Source organism: Schistocerca piceifrons, chromosome 1 (genome assembly GCF_021461385.2).
Source record: "Schistocerca piceifrons isolate TAMUIC-IGC-003096 chromosome 1, iqSchPice1.1, whole genome shotgun sequence".
Classification (NCBI taxonomy): Eukaryota; Metazoa; Arthropoda; class Insecta; order Orthoptera; family Acrididae; genus Schistocerca; species Schistocerca piceifrons.
The window spans coordinates 538,308,729-538,335,963 of record NC_060138.1 but is presented as its reverse complement, the minus strand read 5'-3'; the positions used below and the strand labels follow the sequence as shown (position 1 = coordinate 538,335,963).

The 27,235-nt window shown below is 40.3% G+C and overlaps 1 protein-coding gene across 3 annotated transcripts in view; it reads right to left on the bottom strand.

Annotated features, from left to right (window-relative positions):
- Positions 1-27,235, bottom strand: part of LOC124799289 (caspase-8) — a 130,098-nt gene that overhangs the window by 48,502 nt on the left and 54,361 nt on the right. For all 3 annotated transcript variants that reach the window (XM_047262873.1, XM_047262887.1, XM_047262880.1), the window contains exon 5: positions 18,224-18,387. In XM_047262873.1, coding sequence (XP_047118829.1) covers positions 18,224-18,387 — 164 coding nt within the window. The remainder of the gene's footprint in view (positions 1-18,223; positions 18,388-27,235) is intronic.

The following is a 27,235-nucleotide window of genomic DNA, read 5'->3' as shown; positions in this document are numbered from 1 at the left end:
TTATGTTGAATTTTCTGCGTGGTGGGTTTGAAAAGTGGGATCGTGGCTTGCGATACTTTGGTACTCTCAAATGGCTGACTAAAAGTCTATGGTCCGTCCAGCACTCATCGATGTTTAGTGCTGCTTTTGTGATGAGAATGTCTTTCTTGTCACACTGTCGCGTAATAACGTAGTCTATAAGATGCCAATGTTTGGAGCGTGGGTGCATCCATGTAGTCTTATAGCGGTTACGCAAACGGAATTGGGTATTGGAGATGAAAAGCTCGTGCTCAGCACATAGACCAAGAAGTAGCAACCCATTTGCATTGCAGTTTCCCACCCCTTGTTTACCCGTGACATCTCTCCAAAAACGGTTGTCCCTTCCCACACTGGCATTGAAATCACCAAGTAAAATTAATTTATCTTGAATGGGTATTTTAGAGAGAGTACTGTTCAGTTGGTGGTAGAACTGATTCTTTGTGTCTTCATCACTGTCTAAAGTAGGAGCATATGCAGAGACGAAGGTGATGAATCTGTCTGAACCAATGGGTACTCTAAGAGTCATCAATTGCACTAATCAGTTCCATGACAACCTTCAACAAACACCATATAGCACTATCTATCAAATTCATACAGAGAGTTTGTGCACAGGCTTCGCTGTAGCTACGACATTTCCCCTCTACATTCCCTTTTACTACTAGTGGTCGGTTGTTCCGCAGCAATTGGCAGTTTTCACTTACCAAGTGTTCGCCATCCCTCACCAAGTGTCAGATGCCCACAGCATCAAGCAGTGTACGAGGGGTATTCAATAAGGAGTGCAACACGTTCTTTTCTGAAGGTAGATTGGTTTTATTCAGGATTCCAATATTAATATTATTCTGCACTCTTTTGGCTACAAAACCTTGTTCTTCAAATCAATCTCCATTCGATGCAATGGCCTTACACCCACCTTACTGGGATGGCTTTTATGCTTGCATGGTACCAACCTACCAGTCAATGCTGGAGTCAACGTTTTCTGTATCATCAAGTACTGCTTGTCACAGAGTGCATCATTCATTGGGCAAACAGTTTGAAGTCTGGAGGTGTGAGAGCCAGGCTGTAAGGTTGATGAGGAGCAACAGACCAATAAAGTTTTATGAACTCGTCTCAGGTGCGTAGACTTTCGTGAGACCTTGTGTAGTTTTGGAGAAGGAAAAGTTAGTTTGCAGTTTTGTGGTAATGAATACACTGAAGTCGTTTCTCCAATTTCCTGAGGGTAGCACAATACATGTCCAAGTCAATTGTTGCACCATGATGGAGGAGGACAACAAACAGAATAATCTCTGAGTCCAAGAAGACCATTGTCATCATGTCACTGGCTGAGGGCGTAGGTTTGAACTGTTTCTTCACGGAAGACGTGGTGTGCCACCACTCCATGGACTGTTGTTTTGTTTCTAGTTCGAAGTGATAAACCTGTTTCACCACCTGTGATGATATTCGACAAAGAATTGTCACTATCAGCCTCTTAACACACAAGCACAGATGTTTCTTCTTTACTCATCAGGACCTCCTGATAGGCAGCGAGGAACGCAGCGGGCACACACCTTTGAGTACCCAACTGGCAGACGACTCTTAGCTCTACCAACAGAGATGTCCAGCTGTGCAATGATATGTTTCATTGCGATTCATCCTTCACCTCAAATGAGATTGTCTGCACGTTCCAACATTGCAGGGGTCACAGCTGTGTGTGGCCAGCCGGCACATGGGAGATCAGACATGTATGTCTATGCAAACCTGGATTGCAATGATGACAGATGCCTCACCCAATGACTCATCATGCTATTGTTCACTGCCAGGTCTCTGCAGATGATGGAGCACAGTAAATTGCTTTTTCTAGAATTCACATTGTTGCAACACTGTTGGTTGAATAGAGGGGAGAATGGGTGTGGTCGATAGGCGCTGTCATTTTAAGACATGTGTATTTCTCAAATTCCCATTCAATCATTGCAGTACAGGGTGCTTTTCATTTGTGATTTGTAGTACCCCCACACGGATGGCAATCAATTTTAAATTGGGTAAACACATTCATGACAACAGGAGATGTGTCATCTGTACGAAGAGGACCCGAGAGAAACGTTACAGCACCACAAAATGAAGAACAAGTTAGAGCAGCAGTACTGCGATGTCCGAAACGCTCAGCTCAGAAACACGCATTTGCTCTTTACATTTCACGACATTCTTTCCACCAGCTTCTTCAGAAGAACTGAATTTTCACCTGTATAAATTGTGTGTGGCCTATAAATTGTCAGTACACGATTGTGTAACACAAAGAACATCTTGTGAAAACATGCTTGCAACCATACCCCGTGACGCAAATGTGTCCTTTTCTGATGAGGCACATTTTCATCTCAGTGGGTGTGTAAACAGAATATTCACTACTGGCATGACACAAACCCCAGGCAAATTCATCAGAGATCCCTGCAATCGGATCATGTCACTGTGCAGTGTGCCATATTATGAGTAAGCGTCAGTGGCCCTTACTTTTTCCAGGAAAATCGTCACGCTGTAACTGTGAATTCGGATTGTTACTTAAATACGCTGCAAGAGTTTTTCCAGCCAGCTTTCAAGGCTATGCAATTACAGGATACATGCTTTCAACAAAATGCTGCCACTGCACACTGAGCAGGCTTACCATGAATTTTTTGAGGCAAACATTTCCTGAAAGGCTTATCTCTCAGATGAGGGATCTCAACTGTACAATCACTGGACTTAGCCCCATGCGATTTTTTCCTTTGGGGCTACCTGAAGTCAAAGGTGTATTGCAACTGTCCCAACACCTTGGAAGACCTACAGAACAATACTGAGGCTGACATTGCAAGAATACCAGACGACATACTTGAAAGAGTGCATGAGAATTTCAGAAAATGACTACAGCAGTGTGTGAACTGTGAAGATATACTGTTCGAACTATGTAGTTAGAAACTTCCATTATTGGCCAATATGATAAAAATAAACCTGTAAGTTTCTAAGCGTTAATTATTTTTTCATTTCACTCCCAAATCAGCAAATTACAGTGCTCCACCTTGTACAAGCACAAAGAATATCTATGATTCTCTGTTTTTCTGCCAAAAGAAACTTTTTTAACACACCTCTGTAACAGATGCCATTTTGTAGGCTATGTACTCCACCACCACCACCACCACCACCACCACCTATCTGAACTACCTGAAACAATAGTGGCTGAAGCAGGAATGTTCCATGATGTTCCACAACAAATTCTGCATTTTGTCAACCAAAGAAAAGAAAAGAAAAATGTGTTGCATTACTTATCGAATGCCCAACGTAGAGCAGGTGACATGGTTGCCCACACAAATGTTCTCTTGTCTGTAGAGTTCTGCTCACACTATTCTGAAACAACCTGGGAGCAATGGGGTAATTCACTAAATTACTGCAAGTCCAGGTCTTCTACTGGTGGTTGTAGCCAAACAAATTATTCACAATTGCATACTAGGTTTCCACACAGTTTGCTAGCTAAAGACAAAGATACATGCTGTCTATTTCATCACATATTAACATCCAATACACGGAAATATTTTGTCATATACCCTAATAGAATATTATATCAAGCAGGGCACATCGCATTGCTCCAAAGGGAATTCAATGTACTCAGACCCAGTTATTAGTAAGCACCAACATGTAAAATGACCAATCATCCAGGCAAACTTTTGACGAGCTTTCCATGCTCAGCAGTAGCATTCCTGAAATAATGTTTATGTTGGCTCCCGTTAACATATAGTGAGCACTAGTGCAAGAATGAACTGGCTACAGTATTCTGTAACAAGATGGTAGTTCTATATGGTATGGTCCTCACTAGCTACTGCTGTTCTTCAATAAATTAACAACTGGTTTGCTACACTAAGGAATATTTATCTGCTTGAAAACAATTAACAGTTGTCAACAGCAAGTGACAGGCTGCAACTGCTTTCCTCTAAGCGAAGTACTCATCTACATCCACAACACAGCAGTACACGAAACTCTAATGCTTCTGCAATCTTTGAAATTTGAGAGGCTCAAGTGTTAAGACACTCATGATCTGATAACAATAAATCTAAATAATAAAACAAACCTTACCCATCTTGCACTGTCATGCTGTGTGTGTGTGTGTGTGAGAGAGAGAGAGAGAGAGAGAGAGAGAGAGAGAGAGAGAGAGAGAGAGAGAGAGAGAGAGAGAACTACTGTAAAACACAAAAATTCAGTAAATAAATGATAAATATACTATTACAATGAAACGTAGGCCACACCACACAAGAAGAAGACTGTGTCTTCCCCTATGTCTACATGGTTACTCTGCAAATCGCACTTTAAGTGCCTGGCAGAGGATTCACTTAACCACCTTCGCACTAATTCTCTATTTTTCCATTCTTGAACAGCACAAGGACAACATAAACAGAACTTGGACAAAGCAGACACTTATCTCTTTCTGTGAAAACTCTGATTTCCCTTATTTTATTATGATAATCATTTCTCCCTCTGTAGGTCAGCATCAACAAAATATTTTCGCAATCTGAGGAGAAATTTCATTACCGAGATCCTGCTGCAACAATAAACGTCTTTGTTATGTCCACTCCATATTCTGTATCATATCTGTTACACTCTCTGCCCTATTTCTCAATAATACAAAGCATGCTGCCCTTCTTTGAACTTTCTCAATGTACTCTGATAAACCAATATCTGGCAAGGGCCCCATGCGATGCAACAGTACTCCAAAATAAGACGTAAGCATAGTGTAGACAGATTCTTTAGTAGGTCTGTTGAATCTTCTAAGTTTTCTGCCAATAAAATACAGTCTTTGGTTTGCCTTCCACACAACATTTTCTGGGTATTCTTTTTGATTTAAGTTTTTCATAATTGTAATTCCTAGATATTCAGTTGCAATTACAACCTTTAGATTTCACTGATTAACCCTGTAACTGAAGTTTAATAGATTTCTTTTAGCACTCACACTTCTCGTTATTTATGGTCAACTGTCAATTTTCGCACCATACAGATATTTTATCTAAATCATTTTGCATTTAGTTTTGATCTTCTAATGGCTTGACTGGACAATAAATAGCAGCATCATCTCCAAACAACCTAAGATTATTGCTCAGACTGTCTCCTAAATCTTTTATATAGATAAGGAACAGCATAGGGCCTATAACTCTACCTTCGGTAATGCCAGAAATCAATTCCATTTTACTCAGTGACTTTCTGTCAATTACTATGAACTGTGATCTCCAACAGGAACTCTAGAAATACAGACTGAGTTTGAAATCCTTTGTTGAGTGTATGTCAAGAGACCATTCCCCTCGAGGTAATTCATAATGTTCAAACACAATGTGTGTTTCAGAGGGCTGCTGCATATCGGCATTAATGATGTGGACCTGTAATTAAATGGATTATTCCTACTGCCTTTCTTGAACAAGTGTGTGATCTGTGCAACTTTCCCATCTCAACTTTCCAATCTTTGAATACAGATCTTTTGTCGAACGAGCAGTTGTATATGATCGTTAAGTATGAATATATTGCATCAGCATACTCTGAATGGAACATAATTGGTATACAATCGGGAGCAGAAGACTCTTCATTACTCTCAATATATCTACTTCTAAGTTACTGATGTTGGCAGCTATTCTCGATTCAAATTCTATAATATTTACTTTGTCTTCTTTGGTGATCTAATTTCAGAAGGCTGTGTTCAGTAATTTTGCTTTAGCATCACTGTCATTGATAGTATTTCCATTGTGATCATGATTTCCATTGTTATCATGCAGACAAGGCACTGATTGTGTCTTGTCACTACTTTACATACAAACAGTATCTCTGTGAACTGTGTGTCAGGTTTCGAGATAAAGTTTCGTCATGGAAACTATTATAAACATCTTGCACTTAAGTCCTTGCTAAATTCTGAACTTCTGTAGATCACCAATCTTGGGAATCGAGCATTCGTTTAAATTTGGCATGCTTTTTTCATTGTTTCTGCGACAGTGTTCTGACCTGTTCTGTGTACCATGGGGGATCAGCTCCGCCATTTGTTAATTCATTTGGTATAAGATTATAAATTTGAATGAAATATCTTTTAGATTGTTTACTAGTATTTGCTCTAGTTCCTGTACCCACTGTGTTTTGTTGTTCTGGCCTTAGTTAATACTATCTTTATCTATTTGATTTACCTGTTTCTATTTCAGTGAAGGAAATTCACTCACGTTTCTTTCTTCCATACAGAATCATAAGTAGGTGCATTTTTTTCCCACAAAAACCTGCCCTGTAGTCTTAGTAGTATATGTTACTGTTTTTTATATGATGGTCTCCTAACCACTGATTACCATTATTTTCTTTGTTCTGTAGGAACAGCCAAAGTTTGTCCATTTCCAATAAATTAATGTTTAACAAAATTAATGCTTTGTATTCGAGGATATTTCAATCTTCATGCACATTACATACTAGAAAAATCTAGATAATAACATGTCTTTAACTTAATGGTAACTGACAAAATAACACAACTTCTCTAATTCAATATAAGTAATTTTATCACCCATATGCCCTGTAGAAAGTCAGAACCACAAACTCACAAAAACTACTTTAAACTGTTTTGTATTACAACTGAAAAGTAGTTGCAGATTACAATTATGAATGAAAAAGTTCTCAACAATGAAGGCCCGAAAACATGCAAGGCATGAATAACTACTCTGAGAAGTTTAATCACAAAGATATTGTCAAAAACGCATATTCTTATGAAATGAAGATAAAAGTGATTACATATAATTCAATGGAGTAGTCTGAAAAAAAAAACCATACCAAGAGCAATATGAACTATTCTGTAGATAAGCTTCAGTAATTTACAAGTACATTATTAAAATTTTTAATGTTTCACAAGACACTCTTAATCCAACTCCACAGTTGAATGGTAGTGACATTTTAAATAAATTGGAAGACCTGCCTATGAAGGACCATCTTCTATCATGAATCAGTGACATACCATAAGAGAAAGAAGTTAGAGAATGTACAGTGTTTCATGAGAGCTTTGATAAAGTTTTTTTCAAACACTGTCTCACTAGAATCAATAGCCAAGATGGTGACAAAGGAAGAGAGAGACACTCTTAATGACACTGCATCTTAAGGCAGGTACCCATGGAATGTACTTTTATTCTTTAGCAACCAGAACCATCGCCATTAAGCAATTAATGCATTATCAGTTGTTTTTTTCAAACTGCAATAAATATTAATTCTCATCTGACTTCCCTATTCAGGACTAAGGCTACTAAGCATGCCAATGAAAATTACCGATCAGTATTCCCAACAGTAGGTAATTGCAGCCAGTAACTCAATAACACAAAAGCCAAGAAATACTAATACAAAAACTGAACATCTGCTGCATCAGTACCATATCTGCACAGAACAATGCCAGAAGCCAGGAAGTATATTGAGTCAAATTCTCATAGTGCGGTTCGAGTACGTACAGCTGGAGTATGCACAACTTACTAAGCACAAAAACATCAAGTCCACAACAGTATTTGTTATGTTGTAAGAATGGTCTGTTTTTCAATAATCCTGCTGTAATTGTAAACATTGTATAAAAGCTAGAACAGTGTCAACACATACAGTTCAAGAAATTCAACATCAAGCAAGGTGGACTTGCAGGGGGTTAGATTGTCCTGAAGAAGATCCACTCATCACATGGAAATGTCAGCCAAAGCACCTGACAAATTTTAACAGATTTATGTAGCACAGAAATCCCAGAAGACTAATCTAAAATGTCTATCATTACCTCTTATTAAAAATAGCAGGCCTGTACTATAGGCAAAGGTAGTTGTTCCACATCCTCAAATTGTTACTGAAGATCACAGCAGAATAGGTGTATGATGTGGTGATTATGATCATATACTGGGTGTTTGAAAAGTGTCAAGTATTTTTACAGGAGATTATCAGACCAAATTGACTGTGCTGAGAACAGCCAGTACTCAGTGATGAAGGCTGTATTCCTATCGACGTTCATTTGTTATTTATTCAAATCACATACAGCGTGTGCTAGTTCTCGGGCCACAAGACTACCATGCCATATTACAGTTTTGCCAATGGATTCTAAGATGGAGCACTAGATTCACAAAAAATGGGATAATAAAGTACCACAGTAATCACAGACTGACAAATTCAAATCCTTGAGAATCATGGCAGCAAGGTCATCAGATTCACTTTAGTACCAACGTGGTGGCAGGAACTGTTCCTGCAGAATCTTAGAAAAATTAATAGGCACTATTTATCAACAACTCCTGCGCAACAATCTCACGCATTATTACAAAATTTTATTCTAGCAAAAGATAGTGGATAGTTTTATGCACAATGGAGCTCCACATTTATTTTCTATGCCTCATAGAATAGTACCAAATGCAAATATTTCATGAGATATGGATTGGTTGATGTTGGACTGTTTGGTTTTAGGATGCAAAAACAACTGGGGTCATATTCAGCCAACTCAAAGTATAGAACACGAAGACAGAGAGGAGTTAAAAAACTACTACACATCAATCCCAATCAGCGTAAGAGAAGACAGCTAAAAACAGAGACGTGGTGAAAGGTATATAAAATACACCACAGAGAAACAAAGGGATAGAAAAGGCTTTCACCACATTGCTGCAAAGAATAAAAAATAAAATGCGGTCAGCAACCCATGCATCATTTGCTAAAATGGCAGATAACTTTGATGTTTGATGGCAAACCCAAGTGGGAACATAAATGGTTAAAACGTGGGCATTCCATCAGGAAATGGAGGACAGGTAAAACTTGGGCACAATGTGCATGAAGTGGTGGGGGAGCACCGCTTAAATGGTGATGGCTAACATGCAATCTAGTTAAAATGACCTCTCCCAGCGGGAGGGCCAAGAGTTGGTCATCCAAGCCACTCCAAGAGTCTTAATAATCTGGAGCTTCTTCCCATGAAGGGAGGACAAATGCCAACGCCAAAGTGACACCACCTCCTGACAGATGGCAATGCAGATATCACCAGAGGGAATACAGGAACTAGTGGGCAGAGGTATGAGGACTGCAGCCTTGGCAGCAGCCTCATTTCCTGGCAGATCGACATCACCAGGAACTCACATAAACATCACAGTGCCTCCATCAACAGTGAGCAAGTCACAGTTTTATTGGACTTGTTGCACTAAGGAATGGGATTGTACACCGCACAGAGACTTTGAATAGCGCTGAGAGACTAGTCTGAGCAGAGGACACCACAATTTAAAGCTTGTGTCACCAGATGTACTCTGTGGCCTGATGCAAGTCGAAGAGCTCTGCTGTAAATACTGAGCAGTGTGCGGGAAGCAGATACTGAAAAATGGTGGCACCAATGATGAAAGCACACCTGATACCACAGCCAGTCCGAGAGCCATCAGCATAGACAACGGTACTATTGCGAAGTTCCATGCAAAGGCCATGTAATTGAAGAATATAGAGTGAGGCTGGAGTAGTGTCCTTAGGAATTGAATGAAGGCCAAGGTAAACATGAGCCACTGCACGAAGCCAAGGTGGTGAAGGGTTCACACCCACCAGAAAAGTTTTAGGTAGTGTACGTTAAGCCCCCAGAACAAGAGCCGAAAGTGGACTCTAGGAAGTAACAAAGAAGAGCGATGCACCCCATACTGGTGATCAAAGGAGTCATCAAAGGAGGCGGCACAGGGTGTGTGGCCATGTACGGCAGACAAACGGCATGCACACGTGCTGAGGAGATAGTCATGGCAGTAGGACAATGGTAGATCAGCAGCTTCGACTTACAGACTCTCAACCGGGCTAGTGTAAAAGGTGCCAGTGGCCAGACAGATGCCACAATGGTGGATAGTGTTGAGACTATATAAGAGGGTTGGACGTGCAGACGCATTAACAAAGCACCTGTAGCCTAGTTTCGAATGGACAAGGAACCAGTAAAAACAGAGGAGGGTGGTTCGATCTGCTCCCCAGGAAGTACCATTGAGGGCACGTAGGACATAAGGGGACCTCGTACAGCAGGCAGACAGGTAAGACACATGGGAGGATCAAGAGTGTTTCCTATTGAGCATGAGTCCCAGGAATTTTTTAGTTTCAATGAACTAAAGAGCAATAGGCCCAAAATGTGAAGATGGTGGGAAAAACCAACTGCACCGCCAGAAATTCAGACAAACAATTTTGATAGTGAAAAAACAAACGCCATTATCGATGCTCCATGAGTACAGACAATCTAGACATCGTTAAAGACGTCACTCAATGAGACAGCTCTGCAGAGAACTGCAATGGATGGCAAAATCGTCAACAAAAAGGGAGTCAGAGTTGCCTGGCAGGAGACAGACCATTACAGGGTTAATGGTGACACCAAAGAGGATGACGCTCGGGACAAAACCCTGAGGCACATCATTTTCCTGGCTAAAGGTGTCCAACAAGGCAGAACCCACACACACCTTGAATACTCAGTCTTTTAAAAATTCCTCAAGGAGAAGGGCAGGCTGCCATGAAAGCCCCACATGTAGAGAGTACAGAGGATACCAATTCTCCATAAGGTGTCGTAGGCCTTCTTCAAATCAGAAAGCACAGCCACAGTCTAGGGTTTCCACAGAAAACCATTTGTGACAATGGTGGACAAAGTGACGAGATGGTCAACTGCAGAACGGCACGCTCAAAATACACACTGTGCAGTGGTTAGTAAATTGCAATCCAGGCATGAATCATACATTCCATCACCTCGCAAACACAACCGGTGAGAGAAATGGGGCCTTAACTGGAAGGAAGGTGTTTGTCCTTACCGGACTTAGGTATTGGTATGACAGGGGCTTCATGCCAGTGTCTGGAAAATGTACCCTCTGCCCAGACGTGGTTGTATGTATTAAGCAGAAAGTGCTTGCCTGTAAAAGAAAGGTACTGCAACATCTGAATGTGAACAGCGTCTGGCCCTGGGGCAGAGGATCGGGATGAAGTGAGAGCATGATCTAGCTCCCTCATAGTGAAGGCGGCATTGTAGCACTCAAGTCTGAGAAGAGAATGGTGTCGCCTGGGCCGCCTCCTTCCATTGGAGGAAGGGAGGGTGATAGTGTGAAGAGCTCAAAATTTCCGCAAAATGGCAGCCCAAGGTGTTTGAGATAGCAACAGGGTCCACAATGAGATTGTCTGCTACTGTCAAGTCGGAAATTGGGGAATGGATCTTGGTCCCAGAGAGCCGTTGGAGGTTGGCCCACACGACAAATGGGGGCCGAAGGGGGGCGGGGGTGGGGGGGGGGGGTGGGAGGGAGTGGAACTGTTAAAAGAACTAGTGAATGAAATCCAGCTAGCTTTGTTGCTACCCCAAAGAACAAAATGACACTGTACACAAATTCTGTTTTATAATGAATGCAGTTTGCCATTGAAGGCGCACAAATCATGTCACGGCATGCCTCAGTCCACCAAGAGATTGGGACTTGGGACATGTGGTAAAGAGGGAGTGTGAGGAATGGAACATTCTACAGCAGTAAGGATAACATTAGATGGGTAGATCACATAACTAATGATGAAGTATTGAATAGGATTGGGGAGAAGAGAAGTTTGTGGCACAACTTGACCAGAAGAAGGGATCGGTTGGTAGGACATGTTCTGAGGCATCAAGGGATCACCAATTTAGTATTGGAGGGCAGCGTGGAGGGTAAAAATCATAGGGGGAGACCAAGAGATGAATACACTAAGCAGATTCAGAAGGATGTAGGTTGCAGTAGGTACTGGGAGATGAAGAAGCTTGCACAGGATAGAGTAGCATGGAGAGCTGCATCAAACCAGTCTCAGGACTGAAGACCACAACAACAAACAAAGGATAACATTTGTAAGGTATTCCACCGAGTCATCACAACTGGGGAAATCTTGTTCTTCGAAGGTTGACATGGAGGAGTAAAGCCGCCAGTCAGACTAGAAAGCTACCATTTGGGTGTGCACGCACGTGGGGTAGGAGTCAGCAAATGGATAGCACATGGGAAATGGTCGCTTGAGTAGATGTCAGAAAGAACGGGTCACTCGAGATGATGGGCAAGTTGGGCAGTGTGGAAAAGCAGGTCCAAATGGGAATAGGTGTGTCAGGAGTCGGTAAGGAATGTGGGTGCTTCTGTGTTAAGGTAGAAGAGGTTATTTAAGTTTATTAAGGAGGTCAGCCAAGAGGGCACCTCTGACAGGTCCTGGGAAAACCCCAAAGGGGATGGTGCACATTAAGGTCACCGAGCAGCTGAAATGGATGAGGTAGCTACCCAATAAGCTGGAGGAAGTCTGCCCTGGTGACATCGAATGATGGAGGGATATAAATGGTACAAAGGGAAAACGTCACATAAGGAAGGAAAAGGCGAACTGCAGTAGTTTGAAAATGGGTAGGCAGGGAGATAGGCTGACTGAATGTCATCCTGTATGAGCAGCATTACTCCCGCATGTAATGGAATGCCGACCTTCCGCATGAAATGGAATGCCGACCTTAGGGGGAAGATCTAAACGGACCAGGAAGAAATGCAAAAACTCAAAGCCATCGTAAGGACACAATTTTGTTTCCTGAAAGCAGAACACAAGGGAACACTGCAATTGTAAAAGCAGTAATAAATCCTCTTTGTTTGATCAAAGGCTGTGAACTTTGCATCAGAGGAAAGTCATGATGAGGAAAAAATGAAGAGGTTTAAATTCGGCAGCTGTCGAGTGCCAGACTGCAAAGACTCACTGCTATAGGGCACAGAGGCAGGAGAATCCTGCTCCATGAGGCTCACTGAAGCAGCAGCTTTCTTGTGCTGTTTGTCTGTCCAACACAGAAAAACGATTGGTGGTGCACACCAGCGGCAATGAGGCCGGCTGGGTGAAGGTGTTATGTGGTGACACACTGTTAAAGAGGATCTTCGAGTCAGGGAAGTAGAGGACCATTTGCCTTTGTTGGGCAGCTTTGAACTTTTCCAGTTAGCAGAGGAGTATTCAGGTTTTGGTTGGCTGGAGGGACGTAGGAAGTCTTCACGAGAGTACTACTACTGTTCTTTCCGGCCTACTGGTTGTGAAGCAGCTGACTTTGCCCCTCGAGGTGAGAGTTTGATGGCTTGTTGCACAGCTGGACGAGGGGATGGTGATGCTACCTTGACACTGGGCGATTTCACAACCTCGGAGCTGAAATTCAGGTCGCATGTCTGTGTGGTCATGTCCTTCATGGAGCGAAATGTAGCAAGCACATTATTACAAGTCCCACATGGTAGAACACAGGGTTTGGGACTAGCCAGTAACTTGCGAGCAACCGGGTAAGTAACTTTTTCTTTTACTTGCATCTCCTGGACAGCCCACTCTTCGAGACACAGGGAAAAATCTCCGGAGCAGGCAGTATGGTCAGCACTGCAGTTGATACAGTGGGGAAGAGGAGGCGGACAACCATCCTCGTGCGCATCCCTACCACATGATACACATTTGGCTGGGTGTCCACAAGACATTCAAGTGAGGTTGAAATGACGACACTGATACCAGTGAATCAGAGTCGGAATGTACAGTTGGACTGTGATAATTTCTTGATCTGCTTCGATCTTTCATAATGGACGGCAATGACACTCTGATCAGAGAGGTACGATTGGATTTCTGCCGCTGGCAGACCATCAAGCAGCCTAGTGTAAATAACACCACAGGAAGAATTCGGAGTTCTATGGGCCTTGACATGAACAGGATAGCCATGGAAAAGCAAAGTGGCATGTAGTTGTTGTGCTTGAGAACCAGAAGTAGTCTCCAAAAGCACAGTGCCATTCTGTGAACAAGAGCAGGATTTCACAAGACCAGCAATTTCTTCAACTCCTTTCTGAATAATGAATGGATTTACCATTGCGAAGGACTGACTGTCTTCAGTATGTGAAACCATGAGGAACCATGGTGTAGCTGAAAGGATATTTGAATCATTAGCCTCATTCATTATGTTTCATAGACATTAATTATGAAGATGATTAGCTCATTGTGAGAAAATCCTCCATGATTGCCAGTGTCTCCAATGGTGCGCGCCTTCCAACTGGGAGCCCCCTTCACAAGAGGGGGCACCCGCCTTAGGTGACCGTTCACACCTCAGGTCACAACTCCCGAACAACTGATGGAGGGACCATTCGGCCATTTAGGAAGGTAGCAGCTCAGGCAGTCACACTTCCCTAGGCCTGGCCTATACTAGGAGTATGTGCGAACCCTACCTGACAACCCGGGACTGGGAATTATGCATTACCCAGTCACCTGTAACATGTCAAGACACTTGGGCCGGCCTTCAGGAGCACAGAGGGAGGAAGAAGAAAAAGAGGAACCTCAAACGCCAATGCGGAGGAAGGGTAGGAGAAGGTGAACAAAGAAAGGAAAAGGGAATGGGAACAAAAAATAGTGGTGAGACTGTTCTTATGTCAGCGACGGACAATGTGGAACATTCCCAATAACACCCCAGACATGTTCCCCAAGGGAGGGGAAAAAATAGCAAGAGGATGGACATGCAGCATGGAAGGGAAAAGATGCTGCAAGGGCTGGGGCCCTGTGGTAGCCAAGCACGAACCCGCCAAAGAGTGGTGAGCCCCCGGGAGGTGGATTGGTTGAGGAGACCGAAGAGAATAGTTTCCCTCATTCACCTGATATTAATCCCTTAAATTTTTTGTTATGGGGTCATTTTAAGGCAGATGGCTATCAGAGTAGAACTACCCATTAGTCAAGAAGTATTTCTTTCTGAAAACATTTAGTTTTGACCAAAGGCTATCTCTTGCAAAAAAAGAGGACACTATTTTTAAACATTCTGCACCATTTACAGCCTGTATAAAATGTCCTTTGCATGGAACAGTTGGTACAGCATATCTATTTTTCATTTTCCATAACTGATTTTTTACCCTGACACACAGAAGTAATTACTACAGCTAATGATGGTTCCACAATATACTATCTTTAGGTCATCAATATGCTAAAAACTAAACTGAGTATTAATCACCTAACCGTTACCTCGAGATACAAGGTGGTTATAATTACTGTTTTGCTACTTGAGCCAGTGTAAATAGAAAACTATTTACCATATGAGTACCACACTTCATAGACATGATGTTCATATTGTGTACTGCAGGATTTGCTTGTGTAGTAAAATGTCATGACACGGTATTTGTATGGAGACACTGGTTAAAATGTGTCAGAACATATTACAGGTGCAGACAGTAAACATGGGTCTGGGCAACATGAACAGCAATTTACTCATCATGCTTTTTTATCAAAACAATAGCAGTAGTGCTGTTGCTCTTCAGAAGTATCGATGGGTTAAAGGAATATGGAGAGGTCCTCTTTCCACACCTAAGTTTAAGAACATGGTTCCGAAGTTCAAATTAACTGGAGATTTGAGACTTGCTCCTGGGAGAGGTAAATAGCCAATTGCACCACGAACTGCTGAAGTTACTGTTGGCATTGCTGAGAATGCTTGATACAATGTGCAATCTTCAAGCAATACATGAGCTGTGTCACAGCAGCTGAACATTTCAGGGTCCACCATTGGAAAAGTGCTGCGAACAATTGTGAAATGGTATCCCTAGTGTGATTCCAGGCTGTTGTGGACACAGAAGGTTATCACAGTGAGCAATGTTTGTAATCTGATGTGTACACATTGTATGCAATTAACAAATATTACCCTCATGTACAAACAAGTTTCTTTCAATGCTTTGTTCGTTGTTTCTCTTCTGCATGTCCTTCGAACGTTTCCAGAAAGTAAAACTGTCCTTCAATCACTCTTTTTTGCATGGGAGGCCTCATAAATAGCAGAAATGTAATTATAAACACCCTGTACTGTACTGTACTGTGTGTGTGTGTGTGTGTGTGTGTGTGTGTGTGTGTGTGTGTGTGTGTGTGTGTGTTATAGCAAAAAAATATTTTACTTGAAGGGAGTACCAATTATAATAAAGTGAAAAAGGAACATAAAACTAAGAGACTACCCAGCCAAAACCATCTCAATCTACACAAATTGTGCACTACAAAGAAGGTACAAAGAGAGCTGATAATTACAATGATTGATGTGTCAGGGCATTAGAACCAAAGCAAAACACTACGTTTCCCATTTCTGTAAGAAAGGAAAATGTGACTTACCACAGGAATCCACTTCATCAAAAAGCAGTATTTCATGTGTATGAACTAATGTTTGAACACACAACAAAAACTGAGCTTCCCGCATATGTATTATCTCTGCTGATGAAACCTATGAAAAATTGATTGAATGTTTGAATTTGAAAGAAAGTATAGAATCCAATATTCCAGCACAGAAAAAAGATGGCTCATTTCATCACACAAATTGTGTTAGAAAGGGACTGGTGCAACATTTTAAACTTCTATACATTTACAGCATGTAGTCTCTGTGAAATGTGCAATTAAAATTTAACTGTAGTAATTTGCAAGTAGTGTGGCTGAAACAGGGGTTAAGCAATGAAAATGAAATTGGAAAATCTGGATACACAGAAGTAAAATTTTTAATTAAAATTAATACACTATGATACATCAAACTCGCTAAAAATGGAATAATAGCTGAAGCTCTCTACAGGTACAAGAAAATTATTTATTGCATTAACATAGAAATCAAATTGGCATCTGCCTGCTATAATTTAGTAGAATGCTTAGGCTACATTCTACAAAAGCTGAAATTTAATTAAGTGTTAGCTTATATCATCTCCATTAAAAAAATAAATTAAAATATGTAAATGCTGCCTCTCACCTGTAGATGAACAACACTTGGCTGACAAGCTCACCTTAAAAACAGAAGTCTGAAGCTTTCATTTTTTTCTGCATCTTAGAATTCCTGTTTCCACCACAAATTTTATGAACTTGTATAGGACTTAGGAGTAGTTGTCCACGAATTTTTTATAGGGGTATATTTAATGCATTTGGCATGTCTAGCATTAAATATGCAAACTATAGTTACTTTTCCTCAAAGTATTAGGAATTCCCTACAGCCTTCATGACTCCAAAGTCTGGGAAAGACTGATTTAAGAACTTCAGTTAAGGTATACACATAAAACTTTAATTCCATTTCATCTGTACTACCAGAAGAGATTTTTTTTACTGTGACAATTCATTCATAAATTAACTCTAAAAGCATTAGTTTAACATAATATTCCCCTAAGAGTTGAAACTGAAGAGGGGCCCGTTTACTGATGATACAGAAAGAAGGAAGCTGTAAACTGAGCAGAAAAGATGGTTTAACTTTTGACTGACAATGAGGGTAAGAGATATAGAGCACCAACTAGGAAAGCAATAAATAGGTAAAAATCTAGTTCTCTCTTATTGAAGAAACTATCTATCATTTGCCTGAAGTACTCTAGCAAAAGCACTGAACATGTAAATCAGGATGACTCCTGAAAACAAGATTGGCATTTATACTATATCATCTTCCTCACAGCATCACAATACACTGACCCTCGAAACAAACATGACATTATTACGATACCAGAAAGTCCCAAGGTGGAACACACAATGGAAGGACTAGTATAACCACTCGCTCTATAGTGGCAGTGTTGAGTAGTCAATAGTCTAATCGAGGCTGCAGTTCCAGAACAATGTGTCTCATTGGGGGAAGTGGGACAGGGTAGTGGCAGGGGGGGCGGGGGGGGGGGGGGGGCATAAGTGTGCACAGTATGTAGGACCACTTCATCCTAAAGATCAACAACATTTTTCATCTGCTTTATGTTGTCTGTCAACCATTCAGTGCCTCGAACTGAGTAATTACTTTTATTATTATAAAGCACATTAGCACAGGGAACCTAATACAATCATCTGTGTGTAGTTTAGTGAAGGTAAGTATTAACCATCAGAAAGTTAGAAGGTGCTAGCCATTTAAAATAAAATAATTTTTATGGTTGTGTAATTATCATCATATAAAATTAAAATTTAAAATTATTTAAAACAAAAATATTAAACATCAAATATTGTTAAGAACTTCCTACAAAATTTCACATTCTGCAACCCTTTCACAGTTCAAGGTACAAGTCAGCACACAATTACATTTTGTTATAAATAATCAACCAAATTTACACTCCAAAAGAATGGAATGTCCATTCAAATTTCTCGCAAAACATCCTTTTCTGTAAATTGTGTGTGATATTGCTCTCACCATTAAACCTTTTTTATTTTCTACTTTCTCAATCTCTTGATGAAAGATCAAACCGGTATCCTCAAATATTCTCCAATATACTTCTTTTTTTCCTCTGTAAATAAAAGAACTTAAAAACTAGTAGCAAAGCACTGAAACCATTTTATTTCTCACCTCAGATCAACATCTGATCGAGAAAATCCCAACTTCCGAATCAATTTATAATTCTGAATAATACATAAAGCTTCTAAAAATTTGTCATGCCAATGTGGATTGGTGCTGCTTTCCAACCTGGCCCAATCAGAGATTAGCCCAATTCTATAGGACTGCTTAGCAACCTAAAAAACAAAACAAGAACAATGGCAACGCATTTTCATTTGTGCACTTAGGTGAAAAACTTTTTCACACATACCTAATTTACTTCACGTTATGATAACAACATTATTTTCCTGCAGATTTATCTTTACACTAAGTAAGACAACTAATGAATACTACATATAATCCTGTTTCAACTGAATCAGAAGGATGTTATATTAACAAACAACAGTCTGAGCAGGAAGAGGTTTACTAGTTGTCGGGAGCTCCAACATTAGGCACATTATGAAGACCCTTAGGCATTTGTCATTCAGGTCTGGAAAGTTAAGTCAATGTAAGTTCAGTATATCTGCCAGGGGCTCTCATCTGAGATGTGGAGGCAGCCTTACCTGTGACTACAGTGTGTGCAATGTGCAGATGTCTGCAAGCTGCAGTTCACATCAGTAGCACAGACACCTGTTGCAGGGGTTCTGAGGCCATCCTTTGTTCAAACAGATAGCTGGCAGAAGTGACATCTGCTGGCCTCATGCATGGGGTGCTAGCAGAGCTTGCAATTTGCAGCATCGTTCCCAGAGTTATCAGACTCCTTTCTAGACCTGCGATATTGGTTTTGTGGAATTCCCCTGGATAGGTCAGGGATGCAATACATCAAGGAAGCAGCTTCTCGGGTAAAAGAGTACTCATGGATTGCACATGAGGAATTTTTATGCTAGGCGGTAGTCTGAGGGAAGACAGATGGCATTTAAAGTAATGACACTTCAACTGTCAAAATTTCCTATGTAAATTGTCTAAGTATTCGTAACAAAGTTCCTGCACTTACTGCCCTCCAGGAAAGTTCTTGTGCTCAAATTATTCTCAGGACCAAGAGCTGTCTGAAACCTCAAGCGGAAATCTCCAAGATATTTAGTGAGTCATGGAACATACATCAAAAAGACAGATTAGAGGCCATAGGAGGGAAGTATTCATTTCAGTTGACAAAAATATTCTCTATTGAGGTCAAAGTTGAGGGTGACGATGAACTTATCTGGTCACGTATAACAGGTCTAGATGAGATGTTTTACCAGCCAGCTGATACTACTGTGAAAGTTCTACTGTTATTCAAAGAGTCTACAGTCAGCAGTGCATAAATATCCAGATTATGCAATACTAGTTGGAGGTGACTTTAATCTTTATAGAGTGGCATATCTGTGGATTCATTGCAGGGAACAGGCAGACAATTGTGTGAAGTACTTTTGAACACATTTTCAGTAAACAGTCTTGGGCAGCTGGTTTGTCAGCTCACACACAATGGAAATATCTTAGACCTTGTAGCTATACATAGGCCGAACCTTGTCAACAAGGTCAGTACAGAAATGGTGATAAGCAATGATGATGTCTTTATAATGAACTTAATAAATCAGTTAAGAAGGGTAGAAGAGTGTTTCTGCAAAAAGGGGCACCAACTGGCAAACAGTGAACAGACATAACTTAGTTAAATTATGATGGACATAGAGGAATTATGTGCAAAGTTTAAACAGATTGTAAACCATGGTCTGGAGAACTATGCACCTAGTAAGCAGATTAAGGACAGAGAAGACCCACCATGGTCTAATAACATGATTTGGAAAAGGCTGAGGAGGCAGAGGCTGTTGCACTCTTGGTTCAAAAGAGAATGTGCAAATGATGACAAGCAAAGGTTAGTAGAGATTCACACATGAAGCACTGAACTACCACCACCATCATACACCAGCAAAAGGTCTGGTGGAGAACTCAAGAAAATTCTGGTCTTATGTAAAATTGATTACTGGGGTCTAATGTTTCCATCCATTCACTGGTTGAGCAGTCTGGTGAGGCAGTCGAAGATAGCAAAACAAAAGTGCAAGTTTCAAATTTCACGTTTAAGAAACTTTGCACGCAAGAGAATCGTACAAATGTGCCGTTGTTTGACCATCGAACAAACTTCCACATGGACGACATAGTAAGAATATCTCTGGCACAGAGAAATGGCAAAAGGAGTTGAAAACAAATAAGTCTAAGTCGCCAGGTCCTGACAGAATTCCAATTCCGCTTTACGAAGAGTGTTCTACAGCACTGGTCCCTTACCTAGCTTGCATTTATCATGAATATCTCAACCAGCACAAAAGTCCCAAGCTACTGAAAAAAAAAGCACAGGTGACTCCTGTATACAAGAAAGGCAAATAAATGGACCCACAAAATTACAGACCAATATCGCTAACATACGTTTGGTACATAATCATTGAAAGCATTCTCATTTTTCTTGAGACCAAGAATCTTTTGTCCACGTATCAGCATGGTTTTAGAAAGCATTGCTCATGCAAAACTCAGCTTGCCATTTTCTCATGTGATGTACTCACAGATCTAGATTCATGGAAGGTGTCCGACATTGACCCATTGCAGATTGTTAAAGTAGGTACGAGCATATGGGAGATGTTTACAAATATGTGAATGCACAAAGACTTCTTATGTTATAGAACCCAGTGTGTTGTCCTCAATAGCAGGTGTTCATCAGAGAGAAGGGTATAGCCAGGAGTGCCCGAGGGAAGTATGATAGGACCACTATTATTCACTATATACATAAACAATTTGCAGGGCAGGGTGCGCAGCAATCTGTGGTTGTTTGCTGATTATGCTGTTGTAAACAGTAAGGTATCAGCATTGAGCGACTGTAGGTGGATACAAGATGACTTGGACAAAATTTCTAGTTGGTGTGACGAATGGCAGCTATCTCTAAATGTAGGACAATGTAATTTACAGTGGATGAGTAGGAAAAACAAACTCATTATGTTCGGATACGGCATTAGTCATGTCCTGCTTGACACAATCACATTGTTTAAATATTGGGCATATTGCAAAGAATTATGAAAAAGAACGAGTATTTAAGGATTGTGGTAGGGAAGGGTGAAAGGTTGACTTCAGTTTATTGGAAGAACTTTAGGAAAGTGTGGTTCACCCGTAATGGGCACCACATTTAGGACACTAGTGTAACCAACTCTTAAGAACTGCTCGAGTATTTTGGGTCTATACCAGCTCTGATTAAAGGAGGACATCAAAGCAATTCAGAGCTGGACTGTTAGATTTGTTACTAGTACAGTAAAACAATACCCAAGCGTTACAGACGTGCTTCAGGAACTCAGATTGGAAACCCTGGAGGAAAGGTGACATTCTTTTCGAAAGCACAGAGAAAATTGAGAGAAACAGCATTTGAAGCTGGCTACAGAATGATTCTACTGCCTCCAACATACATTACATGTAACGGCCACCAAGATAAGATACGAGAAATTAAGGCTCATACAGAGTTGTATACTGTAGACAGTTGTTTTTCCTTTGCTCTTTTTGCAAGCGTAACAGAAAAGGAAATGATTAGAAGTGGTATGGAATACCCTCCACCACATGCAATATGGTGGACTGCAAAGTATGTAGATGTAGAAGTAGAGATCCCTCAGGAGGACATCCAACAGCTCTATCAATCAATGCCAGGCTAGATAGCTTCTTGTGTAAGAGCCACAGGGGGATGAATGCGTTGTTGACTTGCTCAATTTGTGAAGGTATTCCTCTTAAATACATCATCCAATTTTTCTAAAACTTAATCTCTTGTTTTGCTGTATGTGTACTTCACATCTGCAATTTTTCCATTCTATTCGGACAATTCCTCCTTAGTTTTTGTCCGAGCATATTACACTCTTTGTTCTGTAATATTTACGCATTCCAGAAATCTGAACTCTCCGTATTCATATTCTCTTTTCTACATAAATCTCTAATTTTCCTACAGGCAGTATTTATCTTTTCAGTAATCGTGCATGCATTTACAGGGTCGCACTTCTATTCTGACATTTTGCACTTTGTCAATCTTTTTTCGACTATTCTCTCTCACTCATTTCATTTGCTACATTTTTATATTTTCTCCCTTTGTCAAATAAGTTCAATGTGTGTTCCCATTGATTTTTAATAGTCTTCTCTTTTTGCATTTGTGACTCTTTCCTGCCACTCTTTAAATGCTATCCACTCATATTCCACTGTATTCCTTTCCCCGTTTCGGTCAATTGTTGCCTAGCACTACCATTGGAACTCTCAACATTCACTTCTCTTAATTTATCAAGATCACATCATCTTAATATCCTACCTTTTTGGAAATTCTTCAATTTTAAACTGCAGTTCATAACCATAAAATATGGATGGAATCCACGTCTGCCCCTGGATATTTTTTCAATTTTAAAATCTGGTTTCAAAATCGCATTCTTACCATGATACACTGAAGTGCCAAAGAAACTGGTATAGGTATGCAAATTCAAATACAGAGATATATAAACAGGCAGAATACGGCACTGTTGTCGGCAATGCCTGTATAAGACAACAAGTGTTCATTTCACAAGTGTACTGTGAACATCTGGAACTCAGAAAACATCAAACCCCCAACATTGTTGCAGCCAGAAAAAGATCTTGCAAGAACGGGACCAATGACGACTGAAAAGAATTGTTCAATGCAACAGAAATCAGTGTGTGAACCATTCAACTGAACATATCAATATGGGCTTTCACAGCCGAAGACCCACTCGTATATCCTTGATGACTGCACCACACAAAGCTTTATGCCTCGCCTAGGTCTGTCAGCATTGGACTGTTGTTGACTGAAAATGTGTTACTCGTCGGATGAGTCTCATTTCAAATTGAATTGAGCGGATGGACATGTACTGGTATGTACACAACCTCATGAAGCCATGGACCCTGCATGTCAGCAGGGGACTGTTCAAGCTGGTGGAGGCTCTGTAATGGTGGGGGTGGGGGTGGGGGGGGGGGGGGGGCAGTTGAGTGATATGGGACCCCCAATACGTCTAGATACGACTGACAGGTGACGTGCACAAACATCTTGTCTGGTGACCTGCATCCATTCATGTCCATTGTGCATTCTGATAGACTGAGGCAATTCCAGCAGGACAAAGCAACACCCCAAACATCCAGAACTGCTACGAGTGGTTCTAGGAACACACTTCTTATTTTAAACGCTTCCCCTGCCCACCAAACTCCCCAGACATTAACATTACTGAGCATATCTGGGATGCCTTGCAACATGCTGCTCAGAAGAGATCTTCATCCCCTCATATTCTTATGGAATTATGAACAGCCCTGCATAATTCTTGGTGTCAATTCCTCCAGCACTACTTCAGACATTAGTCCAAGTTCATGCCACGTCGTGTTGTGGCACTTCTGCATTCTTGCAGAGGCCCTACACGATATTAGGCAGGTGTACCAGTTTCTTTGGCTCTTCAGCGTATAATCTATCTGAAACCTTCCAGTGTCCTTAAGTGTGTTAACGTACACAACCTTCTTGCATGACCCTTATTTCATGTATTAGCACTAATTAAGTTGTGTTCTGTGCTAAATTCTACCAGATGGCTTCCCCATTCACTCCCCTCTCCCAGTCCATGTTGTTCTTTTTCTTCTCATCTGCTGCCTACTAACGAATTTCAGTCCCTCATTGCAATTACATTTTCATCTCACTTAACTGATTAGTTTCTTTTACCTCATCAAACAGTCTTTCCATCTCTTCATTATTTGTGGAGCTAGACAGCATTTAATCTTGTACTACTGTGGTCAGTGTTGACTTCATGCATCTTTGTTATGATTAGACATTTATTATGCTATTCATACTATCATTCCTATTTCTTTATTAATGGTTAGATCTACAACATTACCCCAATGACATGTGTTGATAACACACTTTTCAGCCCACTGGTAGTACTGTTCTTCCTGCCACTAGACTTCAATTAATTCCAGTGCACATAACTTCAACCTATCCACCTCTCTAAATCATCTAGCCTATCTAACCATTTAAGGAATTAAGTCTCCATGCATTAACCCACAGAAAGTAAATTTTGTTTCTCCCAATAACATCCCAAGTAGAACCATGCAGACTACTGTAACTCCAGAATATTTTCAGAGGAGGATGGCATCATCATTAAGCCATGCACTATAGCTGCATACCTTTGGTAAATGTGACGGCTGTAGTTTCTCTTTGCTTTCAGTCATTCACAGTACCAACATGTATGACTGTGTTGGCTTATGTTACAATCCACACTGCAACTACTGAAAACACTACTGTCCCTTTTCCACAACCACTACGTTTGTGTGGCCTCTTCAATGATACACAGCCACTGGACTTGTCAATGATACACAGCCACTGGACTTGTCAATGATACACAGCCACTGGACTTGTCAATGATACACAGCCACTGGACTTGTCAATGATACACAGCCACTGGACTTACTTTACACATACTGTGTTTTTCTTGATTTAATCAAGTGTGATTAGTTATATAAATAATAGAAACAGGTTTGTATTCCATCAGGGTTCTTAAGGACAATTCTAACCTCAAAATGAATGAAAATCATGTTTATATCAAGTCTTTAATCCATAAATTTTAAATGGAAAGGAAATAGAACTCTGAAGTGGCATGACACTTTTCATAGCTGTATTGGCTTGTCTGAAAACAGTATAAGAACAAATTTCAAGTTTTTAGGAAGTAAACTGGAAACAATGTTTATGTCGTGTATGGAGAATAGCTCTCTCGCTCTTCACTTTTTCAGCACTTCTATAGCAGTGTGGGACACCATAAACCTAATTTCACATTAATAAAGACTCAATATTTACATAAATGATCACAGGTGTTCTTTGAACTACAGAAAACCTCTTCATAATACTATACGTGCTTTACATAGGATCACAGTGCCCTGTTAATTGGTTTCAGAGACATCTTCAACATCAGGCCACACAAATGTGTATGTTGAGTCCTGCATCATCTTCAGGAAATAGTCTCATCACAAGACATCACTGTCTACTTGTCCTATAAAGTTCTTTGTTTTCTTCTTTTTTGCTTTTTGGTATCTAATGACCTGTGTAAAGCTACCTCATGAAGCACCGAGTCATACATCTTCGGTTGTTTTCAGCTCACTAGTAACATGCCTCAACAAGAAACAACTTTTGTCTACAGTTCCCAACTCTTCAGGCCTTATTGAAGCACATTTCATACAAACAAGAATAACAATTAGAACATAACTATGACATAGCAATGAAAGCTTTTAGGGAATATAAAACACAAAGATACTCACATCCAGTTAAATGCATTTATCATCAAGCAGGACGATGTACGAACAACGCAATCGCCAATAAAGTTCACTATGTCTTACTGAGCAGCCATTTTACTCAGAACTTCCAAAACTGAACATGTGTGGCGCCTGACGACTTTGTGTGAAGTGTGTAAAGTAACCCCAGTTGATGGTGCCAATCAAATATATTGTCACTCATAGTTCGGTTATGCGTAGCTTACCAGCATGTGAACCACACCACCTGAGCGAGGTTGATTAACCAGTGACATAAAATAAAGAAAGGTGGTACATTAAACAAAAATTTAAAATATTGTAACTCTATTGCAGATATGTAATGACTTAGGTATAAGAAAGTTTTTGGACACAATTTTTAGACTCTGCAGGTCACCCAGGGACAATTAAATGCACTTACGCACACAAAACATACTGGTGCAATTCCAAGAATTGTTCACACACAAAGACACCCTGGTCTTTAAGAATATCTACAGAAAAGTTATGCTGAAAGATGAATAGAAAAATAGGGCACTTCAAATTCTGCATTGTAACAGAATGAAGCATCATTATCACATGTAGTGTAAATAATCACCTTGGTGAATTGATGAGATGTACAAGTATCTACCAAACCGACTAACAATGTTCACTGCCATAAAAAGTTTATTTAACTAATGAATTGGTATAGCCTGCTGTTCAGAAGCTTGTTTTCTTTATGTACACTTATCCTGGAATGGATGGACGCAGCATATCTGCAAGTCAGGATGACAATAGCAATCTTACTACATTCACAATACCTGCTTGTTGGGCAGCTTATTCCCTGTATCCAGTCCTGCCTCGACATCATCATGGGAACACAAGAGAAGCTGTTATCTGTTGCTATTCAATTGGAATCTGTCAGCTTGGACAGGAAATTTTGGACACAGTCCATATTAATGTATTTGTGTGATGTTCTGATTAATGAGCAAACTTTGTTATGCATGGTCATTGTAAATCAGAGAACGATGTACAACACATTGTTTCTGAGAAGCATCTTATTTATTTTGAGAATCTCTATACTGGACTGTACTCTTAACTAAGAAATGAAGTCTGACAGATATCAGTGAGTGTGAAGAAATAACAAGGTGAGCAAATGATAGTAAGAAATCTTAGCTGTAAAGCACACTTTACAGTACCACTCTATATTATGATAACCAGTGGGACCATCACACAGTGTTCCACAAAGATTCAAAGAAGGCTGAAGCAGCCTCATTCAGTAACAACTGAAATGCTGTATCATTACCTCATTCATTAACTGTAATATGTAGAATACTTAATGTGTCCTCATGGAGCAAGTACTTATTTTACTGCAGTCTAAGGAAAAAATCTTAAATGATGTTATAGATGTCTCCTGCAGCAGGTTCAGCATTAATGGAGTGAAAATGTTGTTATGTGATTCACAATGAATGCTGGTGTATACTAGTGATATCACAGATTGCCAGTATATCTAATTCACCGTACAGCACATTGTGACTAATAGTGCCCAAAAACACCATTACATACTGGACACCTAAACCAAGTGACTTCATAAACTTTCCCAGAGTAGTAACTTTTGACACTTCTCTCTGGTTTGTAGCCCTATCACATCAAAGCTCCTGATCAAGGTATAATTCTGAGTCAGGAGAGCAGCTGCTACATTTCTGTGCACTTTCCAACATAGTCACTAAAAATAAATAATTTCTATAGATTTTGTATTTTATCTTGCAAACAACAAAATTCAAGTAACAGGAGTCACTACCA